At 36.5% G+C, this 25,766-nt stretch overlaps 1 protein-coding gene across 3 annotated transcripts in view; it reads right to left on the reverse strand.

The window, feature by feature from the left end:
- The window catches only part of NADK2 (NAD kinase 2, mitochondrial), a 49,259-nt gene that overhangs the window by 17,573 nt on the left and 5,920 nt on the right, over positions 1-25,766 (reverse strand). Inside the window, exons 1-8 of one of the 3 annotated variants that reach the window (XM_058717574.1) lie at positions 22,057-22,075; positions 19,869-19,957; positions 18,908-18,996; positions 17,985-18,066; positions 11,060-11,143; positions 9,539-9,675; positions 3,112-3,190; positions 240-305 (exon numbers count right to left, since the gene is read on the reverse strand). In XM_058717574.1, the coding sequence (XP_058573557.1) occupies positions 240-305; positions 3,112-3,190; positions 9,539-9,675; positions 11,060-11,143; positions 17,985-18,055 (437 nt within the window). In that variant the 5' untranslated portion in view covers positions 18,056-18,066; positions 18,908-18,996; positions 19,869-19,957; positions 22,057-22,075. Of the gene's footprint in view, positions 1-239; positions 306-3,111; positions 3,191-9,538; positions 9,676-11,059; positions 11,144-17,984; positions 18,067-18,907; positions 18,997-19,868; positions 19,958-22,056; positions 22,076-25,766 lie in introns of those variants that run through there. The other 2 variants (XM_058717558.1, XM_058717566.1) reach the window with 2 other exon arrangements.

Here is a 25,766-nt window from a genome sequence, read left to right on the forward strand (position 1 = left end):
CTACAGGAATGGCTGCTATTATGCCAGAATCACACTGAAACAAAAGATTGATTAGAGTTAAGTGGGGACAGGAGAGAAGCAGAGCTGGAGAGGAAGAAAAGTATAGTCAGGTAAGAGGTGTTGAGTCCAAAACAATGAGCAAATTTAGTGTCATTCTCACATGCAGGTTTATCAAGATTAGTCAACTCAGAAATTTTTTTTCAGGGAAATTATTTTTTTAAGGCAGCAATAAAACTCACAGTCCCTTTAGAGTGGGGATACTTCTTCTTAAATTCTCCACTGCTACAGCCCAAGAATAAGACATTCTAGGTTAGAACAAATAGGAGAAAAGAAAAAAAAAAAAATTGGGCTTTTAAAATGTTCTTAAATGTAAGAACATTATAAATGAGGCAGGAATAATATTGCTGCACTTCATATTTTCCAAGCAAAGCACTTAAGTTTTCAGGGCATAGTGAAGCCTCAGTACAGGACCTGGAATCAGAAATACTGGGTTTTATATGACAGTTATAATGCTAACTAATTAATTATATGACCATGGACAAGTCATTTGAACGCTTCAAATCTCAGTTTTTTCACTGATAATTACAACTACCCTTTCTCACAGGGTTGCTATGAGAGTTTAATGCGGTAATACACACAGTGCCTGACACACAGCAGGCATCCAGTAAGTGTTCATTTCCTTTCCAGCTAAGGGTCTATGTCATAGATACCTCCAATAGTGAGAACTTTTTCAATAGCATCAGAAGCGAACCCACTGCTCTCCTTATCTTAGTAAGGATATAAGGTGAGGCTCAAAGAACACAAAAAGAAGCAGCATCAGACATTATTTAGGAGATAAACCAACCAAATCACTGCTGCCACAGAAAACAACATTCAATCTAAAATCTAATGGGACTTCACTGAATTCCCAAAAGTCTGTCAACTGATCCCAGTTTTCCTCCTTTTATAAGTTATTTAATTTTTAGTAAGTACAAATTATAAAGCAACACTAGTAGAAGCTCTCAGAAGTTACAACTTTTAAAATATACAAACCGAATAACATAAGCCATTAAATGGCTTCTCTAGGATAAACATAAACTTACAAAACATTTTTACCTTTGTCATCTATTATTTTGTTATTCAAGTATAATTAACAGTGTTCTATTAGTTTCAGATGTACAGTATGATTCAACAATTGTGTACATCTCTCAGAGCTCATCAAGACCAGTGCTCTCTTAGGCCCCTCTATCTCTTTCACCCACCACCCCTCCCCTCTGGCAACCACCAGTTTGTTCTCTGCATTTAAGAGTCTGTTTCTTTTTTTTCTGTTTGTTCATTTGTTTTGTTTCTTAAAATCCACATTATGAGTGAAATCACACGGTAATTGCCTTTCTCTAGCTGACTTATTTCACTTAGCATAAAACCCTCTAGGTCCATCCGTGCTGTCACAAATGGCAAGGTTTCATTTGTCATCTATTTAATGTAGAAATTTCTTCAATTTCATTTAAAGTTGTTGCTTTCTGCCTTCTGTTTTTAGTAATCATGACTAAATTATATCACTAATCAGAGATACATTTTCTGCCTTCTTTATCACATAAAAGTATCCATTATTCATTTCCATATTGCTTCAAACTTGGTATATAGCAAAAGAAAAAATCTTATGTATAGTGTAAGTCTCATTACTATGTTAAAATAAATATATTTATACTTTACGTTCTGTAAAGAATGTATGTTTAGGATTCCTTTGAAGAATAACTTTTACTTTTAATACTTTAAAAAATTATACATTTTACTACACTCCAAAAAAAATAAGATCCCTAGTGACTCGCATGTCACACATAGCAGGTACACAATATATTTTTACTGAATAAACTTAAAATTACATTAATCAAAATAATTATAACTGAAAAAGATTGGCCAAAGCATGCTGCTGAATCAGGCTTTGTTCTTTTCAGTACTACCTGAGTTAATGATTGGCTAAAACAGAGGTATCTTCTTTAATTAAGACAAACATTTCTCATCATAATTAAACTTCTTATGAAAAGACAGGACAACGAACAGAATTCCAGAATACATGGAACTCTCAGTAAGCTAGGGAATCAACTACATGATCTTCAAAGGGTCACATGGTTCTGGTAGCAGCAAAGTGGGACAGATTCATCTCTAATTTTCCACTCCTAATTCATTTACATCTAGAAAAATGCAAAGGCAAGTTCTAAATGACAATGAAGAATTAAATTAACATTACGTTATGGCAGTCATTTTACAACTGGTAACTAATGTCACACAAAAAGTTTTGAAACAAAATTCTGACAATTTAAGCCTAAATTATACTCAACACCCACAAAACAGATTTCATCAGTAATAAAATACTATTTTTTTATACTAATGAGGAACTTTATTAACCTTAATATTTGCTAATAATGGTTACAAATCATAAACTGTCAATATACTTGACATACGATGTTGCATAAGGGATACAATTAGCACCAAGTAGTATTCCTGCCCAACATGTTTAGCATGAATCTCATCATGCATAGGAAAAAAATCATACAAATCTAAAACAAGGGATATTCTACAAACCAGCTGGGTTAGACTATTCCAAAATATTAATATCATGAATGAAAAAACAGTGGTGGGACTGAGGAACTGTTCTTAATTCTAAAGGGCCATGATGGCCAATGCAATGCATAATCCTTAACTAGATCCTGGATAAAAATAAGCAAACAAATCTACCTTAAGGGACACTATTAAGATAATTAGTAGGGAAGTTGTGATATGGACTGTCTATAAAAGTTTGTAACAACTGCAAATGTATGCCTAGTATATCATTCTCTTAAACATTTATAAAGCCACCTATATGATAGATTAAAGGCCCTGCAGTAACAGGACCCAAATAACTTTTTGTTTAATCTAGGGTTTCACAAACTTTTTTGGTCATAGAACCTTCTTTCCCCTTAACACGTATTATAAATGTGTGAGAGGGTTTGGGAAATATTTCATTTAATAATTCACTTCTATTACTTCTACCACCTTAATTATTCATAATTCTTAAGTTATAGAAATTGAATAAATATCTAAAAATTACTAAAACATTAAATTCCAAACTCAAGATCACAGGTTTAAAAGTACCTGGATGATAGACTCTCCCCAATGAAGACTTCATTTAGTGCCCTCACTGGCAAAAGCTGGGGTCCTGAAGCCTCAGGTCCTGAAGGTGATGAAAAAAATTTTTTCAAGACAACTTGTTTAAATCTTAGAAACGTTAGGATTTCAATTTTATGAGACATTACAATATTCACACTTTTCGCTATAATCCATACTTTAACATTATTAACATATAAATAAAATATCTTATTTAAAGTGTTCATAATAGGGGCGCCTGGATGGCTCAGTCAGTTCAGCATCCAGCTTCAGCTCAGGTCATGATCTCACCACTCGTGGGTTTAAGCCCCGTGTCAGCTCTGTGTTGACAGTGTGGCGTCTGCTTCAGATTCTGTCTCTCTCTGCCCCTCCCCCGCTTACTCATGCTCATTTGACTCTCTCATGCTCACTCGCTCGCTCTCTCAAAAATAAATAAAACATGAAAAAACTAGGGCGCCTGGGTGGCTCAGTCGGTTAAGCATCTGACTTCAGCTCAGGTCATGATCACAGGGTCCGTGGATTTGAGCCCCGCATCAGGCTCTGTGCTGACAGCCTGGGGCCTGCTTCAGATTCTGTGTCCCCCTCCCCTCTCGGCCCCTCCCCCACTCACGCTCTGTCTTGTTCTGTCTCTCAAAAATAAATAAATGCGAAAAAAATTATAAAAAAATAAAAAACAAAAATATTAAAAAATAAATAAAATGTTCATAATATGAACCTCAAAGTCACCTAACATTGCTGCAATGAAGCCTCTAGCTCTCCAAAATAAGCCTTAATTCTTCTTGAAACAATTTTTCAAGACCGAGAAAATAAATATTTATTCTTCTCATAAGATTTTTGTTGTCACATTTAATTTCTCTCTAAAAGCTTCAGAGGTAGCAATGATCAAGTACTTCCAGAGAAGAGCCACTTTGAAGTTAAGTGGCAAATTATACCCATGGCTCATACTGGAAACCAAATCAGTTATTATTAGAGATCAGATTTCTTTTTTTTAAATAGAAAACTTCAAGAGTGTTTCTACCAATAGTAGTCCCAAAGGAACACTGCCACATCTCCTTTCATGACTTCTGAAAAATGTCATCTTTTTTTTCTTTTTTATTCTATAAGGCTATATGCACAGTTTATGTAATCTGCCTTGATATTTAAACCTCACTTCATCACAAAATCCTCCAAAGGATTCCCACTGCTTTCTCCATTAAAATTGCAACTGTCACCTTCAAACGGTTTCTTTTACTTATCTTTTATCAGTCTCCCAACTGGAAATGCCAACCTCATCTTCTCAATGTCACCGAAAGCGGATTCGTTGCACCCAACTCTCGCTGGGCGAGCACTGTGGAACAAGTTCCCTTCTCTGTCTCCTCCATGCTTTCTCCTAAGTCAAAGCTTGAAAGTCTACCTGGACTGTGGTAACTAGCCTCTAACAGGGTCCCCAGTGATTCCTGCCTGCGGGTATTCACATTCTTGTGTAACTCTCTGATAGAGTATTAGGTTTGGTCTATGTGACCAAAGAGGGTACGATACAAGCGATGGTACGACACTTCCAAGATTTGGTTTAAAAAGCCACCCTGGCTTCCTTCCACCTCAGCCTCTTTTCTCAGATCACTTGGCTTCTGGGGGGTTGGGGGGATGGGGAGAGACTTCATGAGCAGTCAAATAAAGAGGCCTACATAGTGAGGAACTAAAGCCTCCTGCTAAGAGTTATGTGAGGAGCTGAGAAGCACATCTTGCAGTCCCAGATGTCTTCAAATACTGCTGTCCTGGCTGACAGCTTGATCCTCCTCCCAAAAAGACTCTAAACCAGAACTAACAAGCTAACCTGTTCCTGGAGTCTTGACCTTCACAATCTCTGAAATCATAAATATTTGTGTTTTAAGATGCTTAATTTGGGGGTGATTTGTTATGCAGTAATAAATATCTAATACACACTAAACACCTCATATACTAATAAAATCTCTACCACTGTCACCAACACAACCACTGATCTAATATTCTCCTGACTTGCTACCCTATTATATTCCTGTTTATGTTTATTAGACACTAATTACACGCATCTCATTTCTTTTGGATTTAACAGTCTATGGGGGACCCAACGATGCTTTTGAATATAACAAGTTGTCATACAATGCCAAAGACCATAAGAAAACTTATCTGATTAAATTGTACGATGGGCTAATGTGATCAGCTCAATCTCATAATATAGCTGAAAAAACTTGACACAAAAAGGTATATCAAAAAATTTGATATGTTTAATCAAATTCACATTAAAGATTATAAAACCTAACTTTTGAAATTGTCTTAATTTGGTACTAGATCTATCATTCTCACACATGTCAAAATTTAACAGTTTTACAAATGTAAAAAACTAAATTTTATTCTTTAAATTATTTTTCTTTACATAAGGTAATTCCTTTTTCTTTTTAGTGTTTATTTTTGAGGGAGGGAGGGAAGGAGGGTAGGAGGGAGGGAGGGAGGGAGAGAGAGAGAGAGAGACGGAGAGAGAGAGAGAGAGAGAGAGAGAGAGAGACGGAGAGAGAGAGAGACAGAGAGACAGAGAGAGAGAGAGAATGGGACAAAGTACAAGTGGGGGAGGGGCAGAGAGAGAGGGAGACACAGAATCCTAGGCAGGCTCCAGGCTCTGAGCTGTCAGCACAGAGCTCGAGTGGGGCTCGAACTCACAAACTGTGAGATCATGACCTGAGCCCAAGTCAGAGGCTTAACTGACTGAGCCACCCAGGCACCCCTACGTAAGGTAATTCCTAATGGAATTTGTTTTACATCTCCCCACAGATTTTCTGCAAATGCCAAACTAACAGTAGGTACTCACTAAATATTACTAATAAATCTGATTTCTCACCAAACTGTAACCATGTATTTTATATAGTATTGACTTTCTGCCTCTATTCCCATTTCTCCCTATCCAAATTTTCCTTTCCATTTTGCACTTTTATTGTGTGTACTTGCTGAATTTCACCTAGAACCCTTTGTCAAACAAGAAAATTAAGATTGCTTCAGGTCTCATCAATCATCTTAATTCTGCCTATATTTTCTTTCATGCTAATTGACTACTACCAAACATTACCTAACCGATGAAACTGTACATTTATAACTTAATTCAATAGGACATGTAAAGGACAATTAACAATTTTCTATCCAAAACAATGGATTACAAAATTAATTATAATTTGTATTTTTAAATATAGAATTGTTATACTAGTAACAGGGACCACTACATGTACAATTCTCTTTCACATGCTGCTACACTATGTTTCCAGGTTTACTTGCAGTGGGTACACCCATGAGACTAGTAATGGCCAATGAAATATGAGGAAAAGTAGTGATAAAGCCTGGCTCCTAAAACCTGCCTTAAGATACTCTATGCTCTTTCTTCTTTCCACAAGCTACAGAGGATCCAATAGAAAACTCAGTGGCCTTAGAAGATGGTAGGAGGCACTGTTTGGAAGTTCTTCAACCCCCTGTTGACAGTGACATGAAATAGAAATAAACTTTCAATATGTTAAGCCACTGAGAATCTGGGATTATCTATCAAATCAATTCACTTATCCAAATTAATACAACTAGACTTGCAAATAAAGCTACTAATTTATGTGATGAAAATTTTTAAAAATAATAATATACCAACCCTACCTTCCCTTGAACATATCCTTTAACAACTTGTACATAAATACAATCCAATAAAGGATAGATTTTTCTTAAGCTGAAAAGTTAAACAAACACACACAACACTAGAATTTTTTTTTTCTCTGTAATCTTTGGTTCTAAATTAGAAAGCTAGGGGAGCCTGGGTGGCTCAGTCAGTTGAGCATCTGACTCTTGATTTTGGTTCAGGTCATGAACCCAGGGTCATGAAATCAAGCCTGGCATAGAGCTCTGTGCTGAATGTGGAGCTTGCTTAGGATTCTGTCTCTCTCTCTCTTTCTCTCTCTCGCTCTCACTCTCTCTCTTGCTCTCCCTCTCTCTCTTGCTCTCCCTCTGCCCTTCTCCTCCACTCATGCTCTCTCTAAAAAAATTTTTTTTTAATTTACAACAGACAACATGGATGGAACTAGAGAGTATTATGCTAAGCGAAATAAGTCAGTGAAAGAAAGACAGGTATATGATTTCACTCATGTGGCATTTGAGAAACTCGACAGATGAACATATGGGATGGGAAGGAAAAATAAGATATAAACAGAGAGGGAGGCAAACCATAAGAGACTCTAAAATACACAGAACAAACTGAGGGTTGCTGGAGGGGAGGTGGGTAGGGGGACGGGTTAAATGGGTGATTGGCATTAAAGAGGGCACTTTTTGGCATGAGCACTGGGTATCCTATGTAAGAGATGAATCACTGAGTTCTACTCCTGAAGCCAAGACTATACTGATGTTAACTAATTTGAATTTAAATTAAAAATTAAAACACATAAATATAAATATATTATTAGAAAGCTAAATCCAGGATAAAACATGGTAGCATATTTATACTCCCAAATCTACTCCAATATTTCAAAATTCCTAATGGCAGCCTCCTAAGAAATGTTCCCTACCAACTTGCTAAGAATTTAAATAGAAAAAAATGAGATACAATTTGAAATCTTCCTAAATTTTTTCTCATAAAGCTATAAAAATAACAAAACTCACAAAAAAGCCCTCTAAAATAGTGCCTAGACACAGTTAAATATCATATAATTGCTTCTAACAAAAATAATTATTATAATAAGCATAGTAATTTCCAGTGTTGCTATTGAGAATTCTGAAACTATTCTGATTCCAGATTCTTTATATATAAAATAACCTACTTCAGCCACAATCACCACCACCACTTCCTCTCTGGAAGCTTTCAGGAGCTTTGTTTCATCCCTAATATTCTGACATACCTTGGTTTGAAATCTGTTACCATTACTTGTGAGTCCTTTCAATTCAAAGAATGGTGCCTACATTTTGAGAAATTCTGTTGTGTTTTTTTTTATTTTGAACATTTTCTCTTCTTTTTCTAGAAAAACATTAATCAGATGTGAACATCCTGGATGTTACTTAGTTAATAACTATGTGATTTTGTTTCTATATATATTTAGTTTTACAAACTAAACGGTAAATCTGAGACAGGAATCTGAGCAATGAATCTCTGAATATCAATCTATAGCTTTCCTATAATGTAGTTGGTGAATTTCAGAGCCAAATCTTAAACATCTCTGGTGGTAGCAATAACTTCTTTTGGTGAGGGATAAAGTAAAACTTTTAGTTAAAAATTTAAATCTTACTGCAGTCTTTGAAAAACAGTAATAGGAATCCATATGCATATGATTGGGTGGGGAGAGCATCTTTAAAACATGACATGAACACATAGTTTAAGAATATCCTAACCTATATAAACCTATAAATCACCATGGGGGTGCCTTGGGGGCTCAATTGGTTACACATCCCACTCTTGATTTTGGCTCATGTCACAATCTCATGGTTTTGTGAGTTCAAGCCCTGTGCTGGGCTCTGTGTGCTGATGCTGGAGGCCTGCTTGGGAGTCTCCCTCTCTTTGCCCCTCTCCTGCTCGCACTCTGTCTCCCTCTCTCAAAATAAATAAATAAACTGAAAAATAAAAAGCTTTAAATCACCATGAAAAACTCTGAGAACAATGACCATAAATAAACATCAGGTACCACGACAAGACAGAGACAAAACAGATATTTAAAGGTAGCTTTTCCTGGTAAGTTTAGCCAAGAAATGAAACACAGGACAAAAAAATATCTTTTCCTGGAGTCCGTAGATATCTAGTATATCTCTTGGGATCTTCTTGTATCATAAAAATCTTATAGTTACTGGAAAAAGTGGGAAAATATGGTTAAATTATAACCCACAAATTAACTCACAACTGAGAATTCACCTGAACACTCATAACAAAAAACTGCATATCACCTTATGCTAATATTCTCTTAGCAGTTTACAGAGATTGAAACACAAATCTTAAGGCTAAGATGCAAAATTTCTCAACAAAAAGGTTTTAAATCAATGAGCATAACTGTGGTGAATACATTTAAATACAACTATACAAGTGTATAATTATGATGAAATCTACATACTAGCTCGTTTTATTTCTACTGCTTTCTTTTTCCTTTTTGACATTTCAAAGATTAAGGCCAAGAATCTGTCCTTAAATATCAACTATTCTCTTAGACATTTATAATCCTTCCATAATCAACAAGTTTTCAATCCTAGATAACATTTCTTCTGGAAATATGCTTACTTCTTATTTCAGTATCTAGTCATTAAATTTTACACCTGAAGTAGTTCACTGTTATTTTCTTAAGTATGGTCAGTGGCACTAAAATCCTCAAATAATTATAGATTATTACTTCTAGAAATTAGAAATCAAAGGAACTCTAAGTTAAATATTGCTCCAAACACATCTAATTCCCAATCCACCTACTTTCATCATGAACTCTTTCAATGTTGAAGGCTCTGCTATGTTGATTCAAACTCAGCTGCTCTTCGTGAAGGTCCACGGGAACAGGGTTTATGCCAGTCCCTTCAAGGTACAATCTGATTCGTTGCCTCCATAACCACCTTAGAAGAGTGAAGGAAAATCGAATTAATTTAAGATAGAATAAAGTAATTTTAGAATTAGATATAATTTCACCAAATTAAAAAAATAAAAATATTAAAAAACTAGTTATCCCATGAACAAATTATACCAGAAACATCCAAAACCCACAGGTTCCTACTCAAAGACAAATTTAGAGATTAGGTCTCTCAATTATAACAGAAATATCTAATGTATTTATATAGAATCTCACACATAACTGAATTAAAGCCAAATTCTTTATCATATATCCATTAAATCTAAGATACTGAGTTAGATATAGTTGCATTTTGCTCATACAAAAACATAACATGAAGAAAAGAAAGCACTCTGAAATTAAAATAATACTGTGTTCTGGTGGTCAGATTAGACAAAATTCCCTCCCCTAAAATTCTGTAATGATGATTTTTTTTAATAATAAAAAAGAAATCAATGACAAATATTATAACATTTAAGATTATACCTAAAACTTAAACATTTTTGATAAAAGGAAAAAAAATCAGGTAAAATTAATTTCAAAACCAAAAACTGATGTGTCAAAAAGTTAGTGGGACAGATTCTGCTAGATTAGCATATAAAAATATACTACCATTTGGTAGCTATAAACTGGTCATCTGTAGAGGTGCCAAACTTCTGAAATCAATAGAAACTGGAATCATTATTAATGATTCCACAAGTCAAGAAGACTTAATACAATTTCACAAAAACCAGAGAAAAAGCTTTCTCCAACAATAAAAATCTAGTCTAAATCAGGAAATAAAAAAGTAGTCCAACTTGGCTCACTCTACTATCATCACCAACCCCATCTCAGCTCCTCCCCCCATCCTTCTTTTTTCAGGACAGCCTGGCCTCCGAACACAGTAAGTGAAAAAAAATATGAATAAACATCCCCCTGCTTAAGATACACTTAATATGTAAAATAAAGACATCAGGAACCTTCAGCATAGTGGAGTAAATCCAACCCTCAGCCATTCCGGATAGGAGATGAGGATAAAAAATATAAAATCTCAGAATTTGAACACTTAATTTTAGCCAACAGTTTTAACTATCTTTCTACCAAACTGCTAAGAACACAGAACCAGGTTTAAAAAGTAGAAATGTGGCCTCTATCTCACTGATGGAGAAAACCCCTCCACGTGCAATTATGTTACAGGCCAAGGGCACTTGTCAGGGTTTCTGGACAGTTCCACCTGGACTAGAAGAAAGTAAGGTAGAGATGTTTGTGACTCAGCTAGTTTATTACTTTTTATGGCTACTGTTGTAACTATGGACTAAGCCAAATATTATCTAACTTGTACTGTTCAATAGCATTTTTAATAGCACATATTTATTAAGATTATTTGTAAAACAACTGTAAGAAATTCCTACCTGAACTCACCACGATAGAACTTCTGTAAGGCTTCTGGAAAGGAATGTGTATATCGAACAGGAAGACATAAATGACCCTCAGACCTTTATTTTAAGAGATTTGGAGTGGTGTAAAGGGAAGAAAGAGGAAAAAAAAATTTCATTCAAAAGGTATCATAAGCTATAAAAATCAGACATAAAATTTTGTAAATTTTTATTCTATACTTCATTTTTTTGCTACAAAGTTTTCTGTATTTTCAATAAGACAGAAAGACCAAACAGAAAGACCAAAGTGATTTTACATACAGCTTTAATGCCATGATACACAAAACTACTTAAGTTTCCACATTACAGTGAAACTAAAAAAAAAACAGCAAATGTGCCACTGATTGATTTCCCTATAAAATTATCTGATGGTATAGTGACATTTGCATCCTACTTTTATAATATTTATCTATTAACTTTAGGCAAGTCATTTTAGCATCAGCTTCCTCATCTCTAAAAGGGTGATAGAACCACCAATCTCAAAAGGTTATTCTGAGGAATCAAACTATGGTTCAAAAGTGAACCATAAATCTTTTAAATGTCATTTAAGATATTCCAAGTCATAAAGAGAAATCATAAAGCTTAATCCAATGCAATCCTTCATTTATTAAAAAAATATAGAAGAATTAACTCCTTTTCAAGGAGTTAAAAGCTTGATGTATGGGGCACCTGGGTGGCTCAGTTGGTTGAGTGTCTGACTTTGGCTCAGGTCATGATCTTGTGGTTCATGAGTTCGAGTCCTATGTCAGACTCTGTGCTGACAGCTCGGAGCCTAGAGACTACTTTAGATTCTATGTCTCCCTCTCTCTTTGTCCCTCTCCCACTCTCACTCTTTCTCTCAAAAATAAACATTAAAAAAAAAAAGAGCTTGATGCAGAAGACAATTTTTTTTAAAAAAAATTGCAAATTACAAAGTGTTAAGATTGCCTATAGTTGCTATAGAAAGATGAGATAATATGGCACCTAACATGAGAAAAGGTGTCCAGAAAGCTCAATCATCATTACATGATGCATTGATCTTGAAGGAAATATTGAGAGTAGGCTTTGCAAAACAAACTCTTCATAATAACTACATTAAGTGTGAAGAGCAGAGAAAAACCTTTTTACAAAGTCGTGACTAGTCAATTTCTTTATCTGAGTGGATCAACACTGAAATTAAGACGCTTAGGCAAGGCCTAAGTGTTTTAATTTCTATACTCCCTGCAACACTTTACATAGTGCTAAGTATATAAAAGGTATCAACAGTCATTTGATAGAACAATACCAGCTAGGGTCAACTGGAGGTCTAAAACATCCTAGAGAGAACAATCTCTCATGAGGTTATAGTCAGATATCAGCTAGGGCTGTGAGCATCTGAAGGCCTGACTTGGCCTGAACAATTCATTTTCAGTGTGGCTCACTCACAGGGCTGGCAAATTGTGTGAGCTATTGGCAAGACACCTCAATTCTTCTGCACATGAGCCTCTCCATAGGGCTGCTTGACTATCTTCACATCATGCTGGCTGACTTACCCCAGAATGTACAATCCAAAAGACCAAAACAGAAGCTGGAATACCATTTATGACCTGGCCTTGGAATCTACACACTGTCATACCATATTCCATAGGCCAGTCCTGATTGAATACAGAAGGGGAGAGGTAACCACATAAAGGTGTAAATGCTAGGCAGCTATCTTGTAGGCTAGCTACTACATGTCGTATACCCTATTTTAATTATTAAGCATTCAAATGTCATTATTATTTAAAAGTTCAGTAGACAATTGCAGAATACAAACAAGACAAACCGGTTATATATTTAATTTACATGTGAGTGACCATGTGAGTGAACCATCTTAGAAGGGTATCTCCGAGCCCAAGTCAAGCCTCCCAAGTGCCTGCAGCCCCACCTGACATGTAACTATAACCTTATGAGGAGAGATCTCAAGCCAAACCACCCATCCAAGCCACTCCTGAATTCCAGATACACAGAAACCAGGAGAGATAATAAATGATTTTTACTACTTAAGCCTTTAAGTTCTGGTTTGATTTGTTATGCAGCATTTGATAACTAATAGAGGAAAGGAAATTTAAGTTGAATATTAACTTCTAGGATTAAGGCTTGTGAGTCACCACAGTGCTTAAGAAAAAGAAGTCAGGCAACCTGAATTACCGAACAAGCTAGGAGGCTTAATACATTTCTGGCCTGTAGACAAGAAGAGAAACCAAAGGACTTCTAAAGCCTATTATTCTAGGTAGAAATTAGAGAAGCAGTAGTGTCTGTTTACCAGTTTCAAAATCTCCACAAGCTTATGACTATTAAGCCAGGTTTTTAAAGGAAAATATGTCTCAACAAACTGTATGAAATGTGACCACTAAAGAATCTCTTAAAGATATAAAAATATGCCATAAGAGGGGCGCCTGGGTGGCGCAGTCGGTTAAGCGTCCGACTTCAGCCAGGTCACGATCTCGCGGTCCGTGAGTTCGAGCCCCGCGTCAGGCTCTGGGCTGATGGCTCGGAGCCTGGAGCCTGTTTCCGATTCTGTGTCTCCCTCTCTCTCTGCCCCTGCCCCGTTCATGCTTTGTCTCTCTCTGTCCCAAAAATAAATAAATAAATTAAAAAAAAAAAATATGCCATAAGAATTTCTAAAATATACATGCATCAACACTGAAAGCAGTCAAAAAAATATTTACTGAACCAATGATCTCAATAACTTATGCTCAAGAAATTTTTACTCAGGTTGGGGTCCTAGCCCTATTCCCTAAAAGCATTTAATTAATCATTCAGTTCAAAGGTTTACTGTCTATGGACTACGTATAATACTATAAAAGCAATAGAAAAATTAAAATACAAAGTCCTATGCTCAAGAAATGTATAGTCTAATGGAGGAGACAAACAACCAAGCAGAAAACGATATGAAAGGATAAGCAATCTCTAGAGGGAATTATAGTCAGAGCCCACAAGATGCACCAGAGTCATGAATGAACAATTATACAACTACACACCTCAGTATGTGGTATAAGGGCATTCTGGACAAAAGCGCATATATAGACATGAAAAGAATATGGGCCTTTTGGAGAACTCTTTCACTTATTCTTTCAAATCCTACTGTCTTAAATATCAACAAAGCTCCTCATCAGAGGAAAAGCCTCCACCCATGGTGTCAGCAGACGCTCAGATCGAACATTTGCACTTAAGAACAGCCGTCAGAGTGGGCAGTAGAGGAACTGGTGAGGATGGTCAAAGGTACAAACTTCCACTTATAAGACTGTAAATACTGGGGATGTAATGGACAACAGGATGACTATAGTTAACACTGCTGTATAGTATATCTGAAAGTTATTAAAAGAGTAGATCCTAAGAGTTCTCATCACCAAAAAAAGCCCTTTTTTTCATGTCTATATGAGATAAGTAAATTTACTGTAGCAATCATTTCACATTATGTATAAGTCATTATGCGTTACACCTTAAATTTATGCAGTCTGCATGTCAATTATATCTCAACAAAACTGGGAGAAAAGATGCGATTCAAAAAAAAAGAAACAGCCTTAGGAAGAATCCTAGGCTGTTCCTAGAGGTGTTGTTTTTGTTGTTGTTTTGTTTTTTACTGAAGAGCATACAGTAAATGAGGATAGATTAAACTAAAAAGCAAACAGGCAACAGATGGTGAAAGATCATACTATTATACTAAGGAATTTGCAATGTATCCTAAAAGTCATGGGAAAGCCTAAAAGATTCTAATTTAGGAGTGGATACACTATTTGTACTTTGGAGTAACATGAAGACAAAGTGTAATGGATGGGTTGGAAAGAGCAAGACTGGGAGCTACTGTGGTAATTTAAACAACAAACTATAAACGCCTACACGGTGTTCATTACCAGTGACGATGGCAAGAGATGGACTCAAAGGTAAGATCCCAAGAACTCAGAATTAGATCCACAGACCAGTGTGGTAAGGTGGGGATGGGGTGGGGGTGGGGGTAGGGGGGTGGATGAGGGACAGGTGGTCACAGCTTTAGCACAGGTTATGACTCCATTCATCAAGTATGGTAGGGGAGGGCAAAGGAGATAGGTTCATTTGCAGGCATGTTACTTTTTTTTTTTTTTTTTTTTTTCAAATAGGCTCCATGCCCAATGTGAGGCTTAAACTCACGACTCTGAGATTAAGACTCACATGGGGCACCTGGGTGGGTCAGTTGGTTAAGTACCCGACTCTTGATTTCAGCTCAGGTCATGATCACACCGTTCATGAGTTCGAGCCCCATGTCAGACTCCACACTGATGGTGCGGAGCCTGCTCAGGATTCTCTGTCTCCCTCTCTTTCCCTTCCTCCTTCCCTCTCTTTCTTTCTGTCTCTCTCTCTCTCTCTCAAAGATAAACATTAAAAAAAAAAAAAAAAAGCCACATGCTCTACGGACTGAGCCAGCCAGGCGCTCAGACATGTTACATTTTTAATGCCAATGGATACATTCAAGTAGAGGCTAGAATGGCTCAAATAAGAGAAAAATAACAGGAGAAAAGGACAAAGAATAATCAGGAACCAGAAAACGTACAGTCTTACATATCACAGCGAAGGAGACCAACTGTTCCAGTTTGCCTGGGACTGACAATTTTCCCAGGACATAGAACTTTTGGTGCTAAAACTAGAAAAGTCCTTGGCAAACCAGGATGAGTTGGTCACCCTAGCCAGAATAAAGAATTAGATTGTACTCTGAGTTAGATAAGGGAGCCACCGTAAGATTTGGAGCAGAGAAGTCACTCTGGCTGCAGTGGGAAGAGAATATAAATACGGGTAAGAGTGGAAACAAGATCAATGTTAGATATAAATATTTTGGAGTCCACGATCTAAGTTCAACCAGAGATATTAATCAGCTATTCTGGAGACATTATAAAGAGTGAAAGAGAGGGGCGTCTGGGTGGCTCAGTCGGTTGAGTGTCCAAATTCAGTTCATGGTCTCACAGTGAGTTTGAGCCCCAGGTCGGGCTCTGTGATGACAGCTCAGAGCCTGGAGCCTGCTTCGGATTCTGTGTCTCCTTCTCTCTCTGCCCCTCCCCCACTTGTACTCTGTCTCTATCAAAAATTAAAAAAAAAAAAAAAAAAAAAGGAGTGAGAGAAAGATGGCCCAGAGGGTAATATATAAAAACACCACTATTTAAGCAGTGACTAAAATATAACATCCTTCAAAAGACACAAAGTAGTAGCCATCAGGATAGGAAGAAGGGGCAGGGGGGGAATGGCGGTCATAAATGCCAAAGAAGTACAGATGCATTAAAGGAGAAGTCAGGACCAAAAATTTCCCAGAAATCAAGTTAGACAAGGACTAAAATGTCCAGTAAGTTCAATAACCAGGACATCACTAGTAAGACAAAAAGAATGTCAATGAACTGGTGGGAGCAAATCCAGAAAAGCTAGCAAAGGTTTAAAAACAACTGAAGTAAGTAAGTGGAGATACCAAGCTTGGGGGTAAAGAGGAAGAAAAAGAATAATAATCAAGAGAAAGGCACAGGGTAAAGAATTTATTAAATTTTCTTAAAAGATGACAGTCTTGAGCAAGGTTTTAGCCTAAGAGGAACCATGTGCAAAGGGAGAAAAGGAAAGAAAGGGAACAGAACAAGGTTTTTATTTTAAGCCAGGGAAAAGGTAAAGAAGTTCTTATCCAATGACTTCCATTTCCTCTATCAGGTAAAGGAGAAGGCTAATGCTGAAGGAGGAAGGGTAGGGAAAGCAGGGAATATATACAAGTTAAATAGCCTTGAAGAAGCTACCACACAGAATGGGGAAGAGAGAGGACCTGAGCCACACAGAAAATTTTGGGTCCAGTTCTAAGTGCTAGAAACTACAAATTGGAAGTAAGCTGGGGTGCAAACTAGGCCACGAAGCTTAAGTTTCTATTTTTTTACCCAGATGGCCTCAGCAGTGCTGATAGAGGAATAAAAAGGATGATCGACAGAGGTAGGATTGAGCAGAAAGACAATGGTACAAAATGTCTACGAAATTTGTCAAGCAAGTGAATGAAGTGAGGGAAAATTAACTGAAGAAAATAGAGGGGTTCAATGCACTGAAAACCAAAGGGCAGACTTAGCAGAATTGAGGGAATAAGACTGCTATTAAAGATAGGAGACTGTGGTCAGAGTGGAATTAAGATTTGCGAGATGGGGCAATTCTAGATGATCATCAAGTCCAGGTATGGTCATGCTGTGGGTGGCTGGAATAGAACGATGCTAAATGTCAGTGAAGCTGAGGAAAGAAAAAAAGAAGTGATGACAGGGTTTGGTCTCTTCATTAAATTGATGAAGTCACCCAGAAAATCAGTGGAGATATAACCAGGAATGGAGATGAGAGACATAAGAAAGGTAGAAGATGGGACATTAACTCATCCCTCTTCAGCAATACTGAAGGACACCAATACTCACCTAGGTCAAGGGCTCAGGTCTATCCTGCCACAGATCCTACTCCCAGACTACCTGGGAAGTCAAATGTGAGGACCTGTCCATCCCATATCATAAATTTTCTACCACCAATGGCAGCTAAATGCATATATATTTCTCATGCCTGAGCTATAAGCAAGAGCTAGATCCTTGGAAACAACTTGTACTAAAGAATAAAAATTGCACTAAAAGTAGAAATGAATTCTACGTGCCTGAATTTCATCTCTAAAATGTTTTTGGAACATGGTTCTAATATTCATGATAACCAGGAACAATGATGCTTTCACTTAAACATGCACCACAGTAAACTCTCTGCAGCAACAGAGCACAGCAATGTGACTACGGTAGAGGAAATAAAGACCTTCCAAAATTTAAGATTTATCAGAAATAGATACTAAGCAGAGCAAAGTATGACTGTATGTACAACACACACACACACACACACACACACACACACACACACAGAGAGCAAATAAAGAGAATGTGTTTTTCCTTACCGTTCTGGATCAGTGTTTACTCCAATAACTGGTTTAAGTCTGTCCAAGACTTTACTTGCCGCCAGAAGCATCGTGCCATCACCTACATAACCAGATTTGTTACAAAACTAGTTTTTAACATCATTCTGAACACAAGTACTTTTATTTTAACAATCTCACTCCCACCCCATCCTGTTGACCACCAGAGGCCTCTCCACTGCCTTTCTACCCACCAGCCCTAACCCAGGATTTCTCAACAGTGGCAAGACTGACATTTTAGGCCAGATAATTCTTTGTTGTGGGGGGCTGTCCTGTGCATAACAGGATGTTCAGCAGTATCCATGGCCTCTACATGCTAGATGCCCAGTAGTAGCCTCCAGTTGGGAACTACTGCTCTAATCCTATCACTTCTATTAGCCAATTCTTTTTCTTTCTGTCATAACATCAATCCAAACTCATAATATATTTTAATGAGAATATATCTAACAAAGTGTCCGGTGTAGATTTTTCTAACAAATGCTATCAATTTAAAGCTTTAGAAAGAATGTTCACTAACTTAATAATAAAGCTCAGGAAAAAATAGGTATAAGTATATGAGAGTCAGAGTGGGATGAAATTTAATCCTGTTAAACTCTTAAATAATTTCAACTTTTTTTTAAGACTAGTATAACTAAACCAAAATACAGTTACAACTCATTCTTTGAATCATATTTGAAGTTAAATATACCTTTAATATACATGGAACCTCACAATAACATCATTCATTCACTAAAAAAGCAAAATGTTACATATAGCAGATCTTTTTAAATCTTATCCTAAAAATCTAAAAATGCATCTTGTGGTAGGATTCTGAAGCCTTCAATACAGCTAGACTACAGGGTATCTGGAAATGTATATTAAAGAGCATTTCTGTATTCCAATCTTTCCCTCTGTAAAACTATTACCTCCTGCAGCTATGACAGCATCTGCCCATCGAACAATTTCTTCATCATATTCTCTCCTCTTTACTAGGCGAACCTCAATTCCCTCATTCCTAAGATAAGAAAGTAAACGTTACATAAAATTTCCACTAATAATTTAAAGGATGTTTTCTGAGAGGCAAATTATTACAATGATGTAAAATAAACTTGTTTTATAAACAAATTTATGTTTAGCTTTGCAAGCTTAGCTTCATTTTAATTACAACAGCCAATTAACTATGGTAAGTCAAGATGCACAAGAGTAAACTGAAAGTTAACAACGATCCCAAATCTTTACATGCTTTAAAAACATGTTGTTACAGTCCCTGACAAATAGCAATATTGATAAATGAGAATTTCAATTCATTTTCTCTATTCCTGATGCTAAAATTCATTAATACAAAAATGTCCTAGAAGAGTCACATCTTGAGAGACTTTTAATTATAAAACAAAATAGTCATTACTTTAAATCCAAAATATTCATTCAGTTGTCAGACGCTGAAACCGTAACTAAAATACTTTCTACTTTGCATGTTCTCACACTGATTCTCTTATATAAACTTATTCACTGACTGCATTAATTGAATTAACTGAAGTTTCTATGATATTCAGACATTCAAATAATATTTTAATGAACACCCATATAATCTAGTATTGTTTAAAAAAACATTACATATACAGTTCAAGCATAATGTATACAGAATTGTCTCTGTGGAAAAGGCACTTCTCAGACCAAATATTAACTGAAAATCTGTGAAATTTTCAGAGTACAAAAATTTCCTTAGAAACACTACAATGTCAACTCCATTAACCACGATATAATTTTCTGAAAATTATTTTATAACGGAAATCTTTACTAAAAATCGCAGGATCATCTTCTAGTAAAAATAAAAATTAAAAGTCCTGAATACAAAAGCCCATCCAAGATCCAATCCCAATGACTCACCGTAAACTATCTAGAATATGCTCTACATTTTTGGTGTGAATATGATGCCGTTCAAGCAGTCCACTGTAGCTAGAGCCTTTCAATGCAAGCTATATCAAAATAAAACAAATTCTGTCTTATTACATGTCATATAGTACACAGTAGAACATCTCTCTTTAAAAAACCCTATGTAAAAACAGATTTTTTTTTTAAAGGTATATTTGTAGGACTACAAGTTTAAACTGAACTAGAAAGCCTGGCTTCAGAAAATTATAATTTGGTTTCAATACCAAATACAGCCTTAAGTTTCCTGAATCACGTAGTTAACAAGATCTAAAAATTTGCCTATTTGGGGCACCTGAGTGGTTCAGTCGGTTGAGCGTCCGACTTCAACACAGGTCACGATCTCACAGTTTGTGAGTTCAAGCCCCGTACTGGGCTCTGTGTTGACAGCTCGGAGCCTGGAGCCTGCTTAGGATTCTGTGTCTCCCTCTCTCTCTGTCTCAAAAATAAATAAGCATTAAAAAAATTTTTTTTGCTTACTTTACAACTAATTTTTTAAATGGATTTTTAACACATTGCATACGGCTACTCGAAGACCAAAGATAAACTAATCTTCTAATATTTTAGAAGGCAGTTAGATGACCTTTACTCCACTTGGATTTGCAGCTCTCTTCTGTTCAGATTTATGAACTCTATTTGGAATTTCCCCCACACAATCCAAACAAAGGACTGGTTAGCTCACTGAAATTGGATAACATTTAGATATAAAGACATATATCAGTCAAGAATTATCTTTCCTAGTCCATTGGAGTGACATTTTATAATGTTACTACCGTACCATTAATATTCTCCTTTTAAAGTATATGTCTTCTAAATAAAATAAAAGTAAATAAAATGTTGAGAGAGAAGTTTAGAAATATCTTCAATGAACATCCATTTAATCAAGTAGGAAATTTGTCCAGTAGAGTGAATGCCAGAATTAAAAAGCATATTGTGGGGCATCTGAGTGTCTCAGTCAGTTAAGCATCCGATGTCAGCTCAGGTCATGATCTCGTGGTTAGTGGGTTCAAGTCCCACGTCAGGGTCTGTGCCAACAGCTCGCGGCCTGGAGCCTGCTTCAGATTCTGTGTCTCCCCCTATCTCTGCCCCTGTCCCACTCATACTCTCTCTCAAAAATAAACATTAAATAATAAGCATTAAAAAAATAATAAACAAGCAAAAAGAGTTTCTCCTACAAAATTTCCAAAAGCGAACATCACTTCTGCCCAAGTAGCCTGAAAGTTAAAATACAACAAAGCATGAAAGGAAAAATGGATTCTAAACCAACAAAAATTTGTCCACATTAAAGTTAGATGTGATAGGTCATTTCCTAAATGATCCAACTGCTTTTATTAAAGTATCATAGATATTTTTACTTGACCTAAACTGAGTTTATTACAAAACAAATTTTTAACTTATTTTACAGTCAGCTGAATGTTACTACTTTGTACTCTCTGTGATAAGTCACAGGAAAGCTCAGTAAGGGAAGGAAATAGTCTTCAAATTTAACGCATAAGAAATACACAAGCTTTTTGAGACAATGACCTGTTTGTTTGGTATGTAAACTCACTAGGCAGAATTGAAGCACTCTTAAAAAGAGTACCCACTTAACTAAATGGTACACTGTTAACTCAAAACTGCCTTACACTGATGAGAAACACCTAGTCAACAGCTAGAAAGTAAACTATTCCACTTAGCATGATCAGGCCTGGTACAATGAACCCTAAATATTTCTCCAGCTATATTTGGCATTTATCTTAGATCATTTCAGTTTCACTTAGCCTTTCTCCCAGGCACTCACCTTTACTTTCCCCATAATTCTCTTCCTACTTCTGCCTTCCTCTTTTTATCCTGTTTACCCATTCCCTCATACGTTGGGATTGCTCAAGGTTCCATCCCTGACTTTCTTACCTGCTCCCACTTCGTGTTCTTGGAGTTACCTCCCTGCTGCAGGACTTGATGGCCCAAGTATACACTGGCAACTATGAAATATACACTGTTAGCTCACATCTTTCCTTTAAGCTTTCGGCTCAAATTTTCAACGTGAGCATTTATACTCCCCCATTGGTAGATCAGGTACCTTTCCCCACAACCATCTAAATCTGATTACATATTCCTCCTTCAAATTTGCTCTTCTCAGTCCCGTATACCAGTTAATAATACTTACATTTATATAAGCAACAGAATAAACGCAGGCGTCACCTTTAATTCTTCCCTCACACTCAATCTCCACAGTCAGTCAGTGGTGAAGAACAACAATCGTACCTATAAACTGTCTGTCCAATCTGTCCACAGTCATGCTGCCACTGCTTGAGTTCTGGGCAACATCAGCTCTTATCTGGTGTCACGCAATAGCCTGCCTCCAGAATTTCTAACTGCTTCCTTTAAAAGTCTTTATTTCCCAGTCCTCCAACCTAACCACCACTACCAGAAGCCTGCTTTCATACTAGGCCCAGAATGCTAACGTCTCAGAAAAACTGACCCTCCACTCCTCTTGTGGGGAAAGAGAACAGGACAGTTGTATTCTATTGCTAAAAAACACTGAAAATGACTAGGACATAAAGCAAACTCCTGCCCATGACATTTAATACCCTGGTAAGGTCCAGCCTACCTGTTCCCCTTCTATATACTTACCCTTGAACAATGATTTTCAAACTGCCCTAAAAATGGCTGTCACATCAATTTATTGATCACAAGCAGCACTGGTATTAAGAATAAACTCTACTACATGCAACTGCTCAGTTGTTTCACATTACCTTTTATTTCAAATACGAGTATATGTACTTAGTGAGTCATATGTAAAATTTTTCCAACTGTAGATTACAGTCAGAAATATCTCAGTTCTTTTGGCTGGCAAAGATTAGCTTCTCCACTGTCTCATTAGTACTGTTCTCTACCCTTGACATATAAATTCTTCCTTATTCTTTAATATTTAATTAAAATACCCTAAACTTAAAGGATCTCATTTCACTCTCATCATATTGGCAAAAATGATAAAGTCCACCAAGTGCTAATGAGAACATGGGGTATCAGGGAGATGTTCAGTGCTTATGGAAATATTATTTGTACTTCTAATTGCATTTTTTAATAGAAAAAACTAGAAACAACCTCATTATCCAAACAATGTAATACTTGACAGCACTTAAAATGAATTAACATATATCAAAATAGAGAAGTTTCAAAACCAATAGTGAATAAGAAAAGCAAATTTCTAAAGAACAGGTATACAATTTAAAGAATAGATTATTGATGTAACTTTAAGACACACAATACACTTTTTATGGGCATGGTCACATTAATAAATGTATAACATACGCATGAAAAAGATATATATGTGTGTGTGTATATATATATATATTTAACAACTTCAGGCTAGTGGTTACCTCTAGGGACACAGGGAGGGAAAAAGTTGGAATAAGGCTTTAGTTATAAGTTATAACATTCCCTTTAAAAATATCTCTGGCATTGGGGCACCTGGGTGGCTCAGTTGGTTAAAGGTCCGACTTCGGCTCAGGTCATATTCTCATGGCTTGTGGGTTCGAGCCCTGTGTCGGGCTCTTTGCTGACAGCTCGAGCCTGGAGCCTGCTCTGGATTCTGTGTCTCCCCTTCTCTCTGCCCCTCGCCTGCTCACACTCTGTTTCTCTCTCTCAAAAATAAATATTTTAAAAAAATTTTTTTTGTAAGTATCTCAAGCAAATGTGGCAAAATATTAGTATCTGTTAAGTCTCAGTAGCTGGATATACAGGGGTCTATTTTGAAAGTTTTCTATGTGGTAAAAACATTTCATAACTGAAAGTCTAAACTTTAAAAAGATCACTAGCAAGTCTACTTAAAAGTTGAAAAAAATGCAAAGGTCATCTTTTTCTCTTTCATTCTTACCCTTCCCAAATTACTCCCTCCCTTCTCTGTATTCCCATGGACCACTTACAGTTATAACACAATTTAAAATATTTTTTCCATACATTTGGGAACCCTTTTATTCACCTGTGGTTCCCCAGAACCTAGCAAGTGCTCAATGAACGGGTGACACTTTAAACAAATTAACCAACAAACTTCATGAATGTTGGCAATAGTGACACTGTAAGCAAGTTTTATTTTTAAACATATTTTTAGATCTTATTTTTAAAGACCATAATTTTTATAATTATTTTCTCCACTACAAAAATACTTTTTTTGAGAGAGAGAGACAGAGTACAACAGGGGACAGGGGCAGAGGTAGAGAGCGAGAATCTTAAGCAAGTTCCACACTCAGCACAGAACCCAACCCGGGACTCGATCCCACAACCCTGGAATCATGACCTGAGCCAAAATAAAGAGTTGGACACTCAACCAACTGAGTCATCCAGGCGCCCCACAAAAATACTTCTTAGAAGTAAACAATTCAAAAGTACCACTTCCTCCGAGAAATGGGCTTAAAAAAAAAACATGAGCAAAAGTTAAATTCAATAAGTCTTCAGTTACTTTAGCTGTCTGTTTTATAAAGGAACCTATTTTGAAGTGACCAAATCAGTACCATTTTAAGTACAAAATTTAATAAGTAATGGTGACATTTACATAATGATCATTATTGTGGCTAAAAATCCTAATTATGCTGCTTTAAATTATGTAAATTTTCAATCACTTTGCTCTTCCTAAAAATTATGTAAACAAGGAAAAACAGACACTATACCTATTTCAAAGTCAAAGAGGCAGATAAATAGAAAGAGGTTAGGTTACTTGATCCAGTTTACAAAGCTAATAGATTGGCGCCAGTATCCAAACTCAGATCTCCTGCTTTTTTTTTTTTTTTAGTTTTTTTTAATGTTTATTTTTGAGAGGCAGAGAAAGAGAGAGAGCACAAGCAAGGGAGGTGCAGAGAGAGAGGGAGACACAGAATCCGAAACAGGCTGCAGGCTCCAAGCTGTCAGCCCGGAGCCCGATGTGGGGCTCGAACTCACAGACTGTGAGATCACGACCTGAACTGAAGTCGGACGCCTAACCAACTGAGCCACCCAGACGCCTCTTCAGATCCAAGACTGAGCCACCCAAGGCGTCCCTGCTCTTAATCCAAGACTTGTCCACTAGAGAGTCCTAACAACCCTACGTTAGCTATAGATTTCACTCCTCCTTGGGAACTGTAAATGCTCATTAGGGCACTAAGCCTCATTTTATGATTAAGTTACACAGGCCAAGAACTATTCTGTTCCTATGTCCTAATTCTACCAACTTGCAGTTAGGAAGAAGAAATCCAATTGACTAACCTCTCCTTGAATGCAAATGTCTTATGGAGGTTGGTCTAATCTCCTGCACAATCCACATCATATATAATGAACTTTCCTAAGGCATGAAATAACAGGCACATTTGGTGATATTTTGAAATACACCTATTACGTATTACAAAGATCAGTGATAGCGAAAAATAAAGTTAACTTACACCTTACTAGCTAAGAAGATACTAATGTGCATTGATAAACACTTTTTTACTCAAAACTTAATTCATATAATTAAAAACACAGGAAAAGGGATCACAGTAAGAAATTATGTTGTTTACAGTCTCATGGCTGGCCACATATTTGTAGTTTTGAAAACCTCCCCTAAGTAATCCTGATAAGAAAAGCCTGAAAATCAGGGCTCTAAAGCACACTGGTCAATGATTACATTAGTGGTGGAATTTCAGCTACTGTAATATTCAACCCTTTTACATCTTTCTGGGTCTCCCATTTAACGACAAATATTTACGGGAAGGAGTGTACTGTAAGTCTCTATTTTCCAAGTTGTATCACACAAAATTTGACACATTTTTCTGTCCCCCTTCCAAAATCCCATGGTCAAATAAAAATCCTGTTTTGTTTAGGCTCATGTTTCTTTAACACATGAAGCCTCTTCCAGGAAACTCA

This window comes from Neofelis nebulosa, chromosome 1 (assembly GCF_028018385.1).
Source record: "Neofelis nebulosa isolate mNeoNeb1 chromosome 1, mNeoNeb1.pri, whole genome shotgun sequence".
Taxonomy (NCBI): domain Eukaryota; kingdom Metazoa; phylum Chordata; class Mammalia; order Carnivora; family Felidae; genus Neofelis; species Neofelis nebulosa.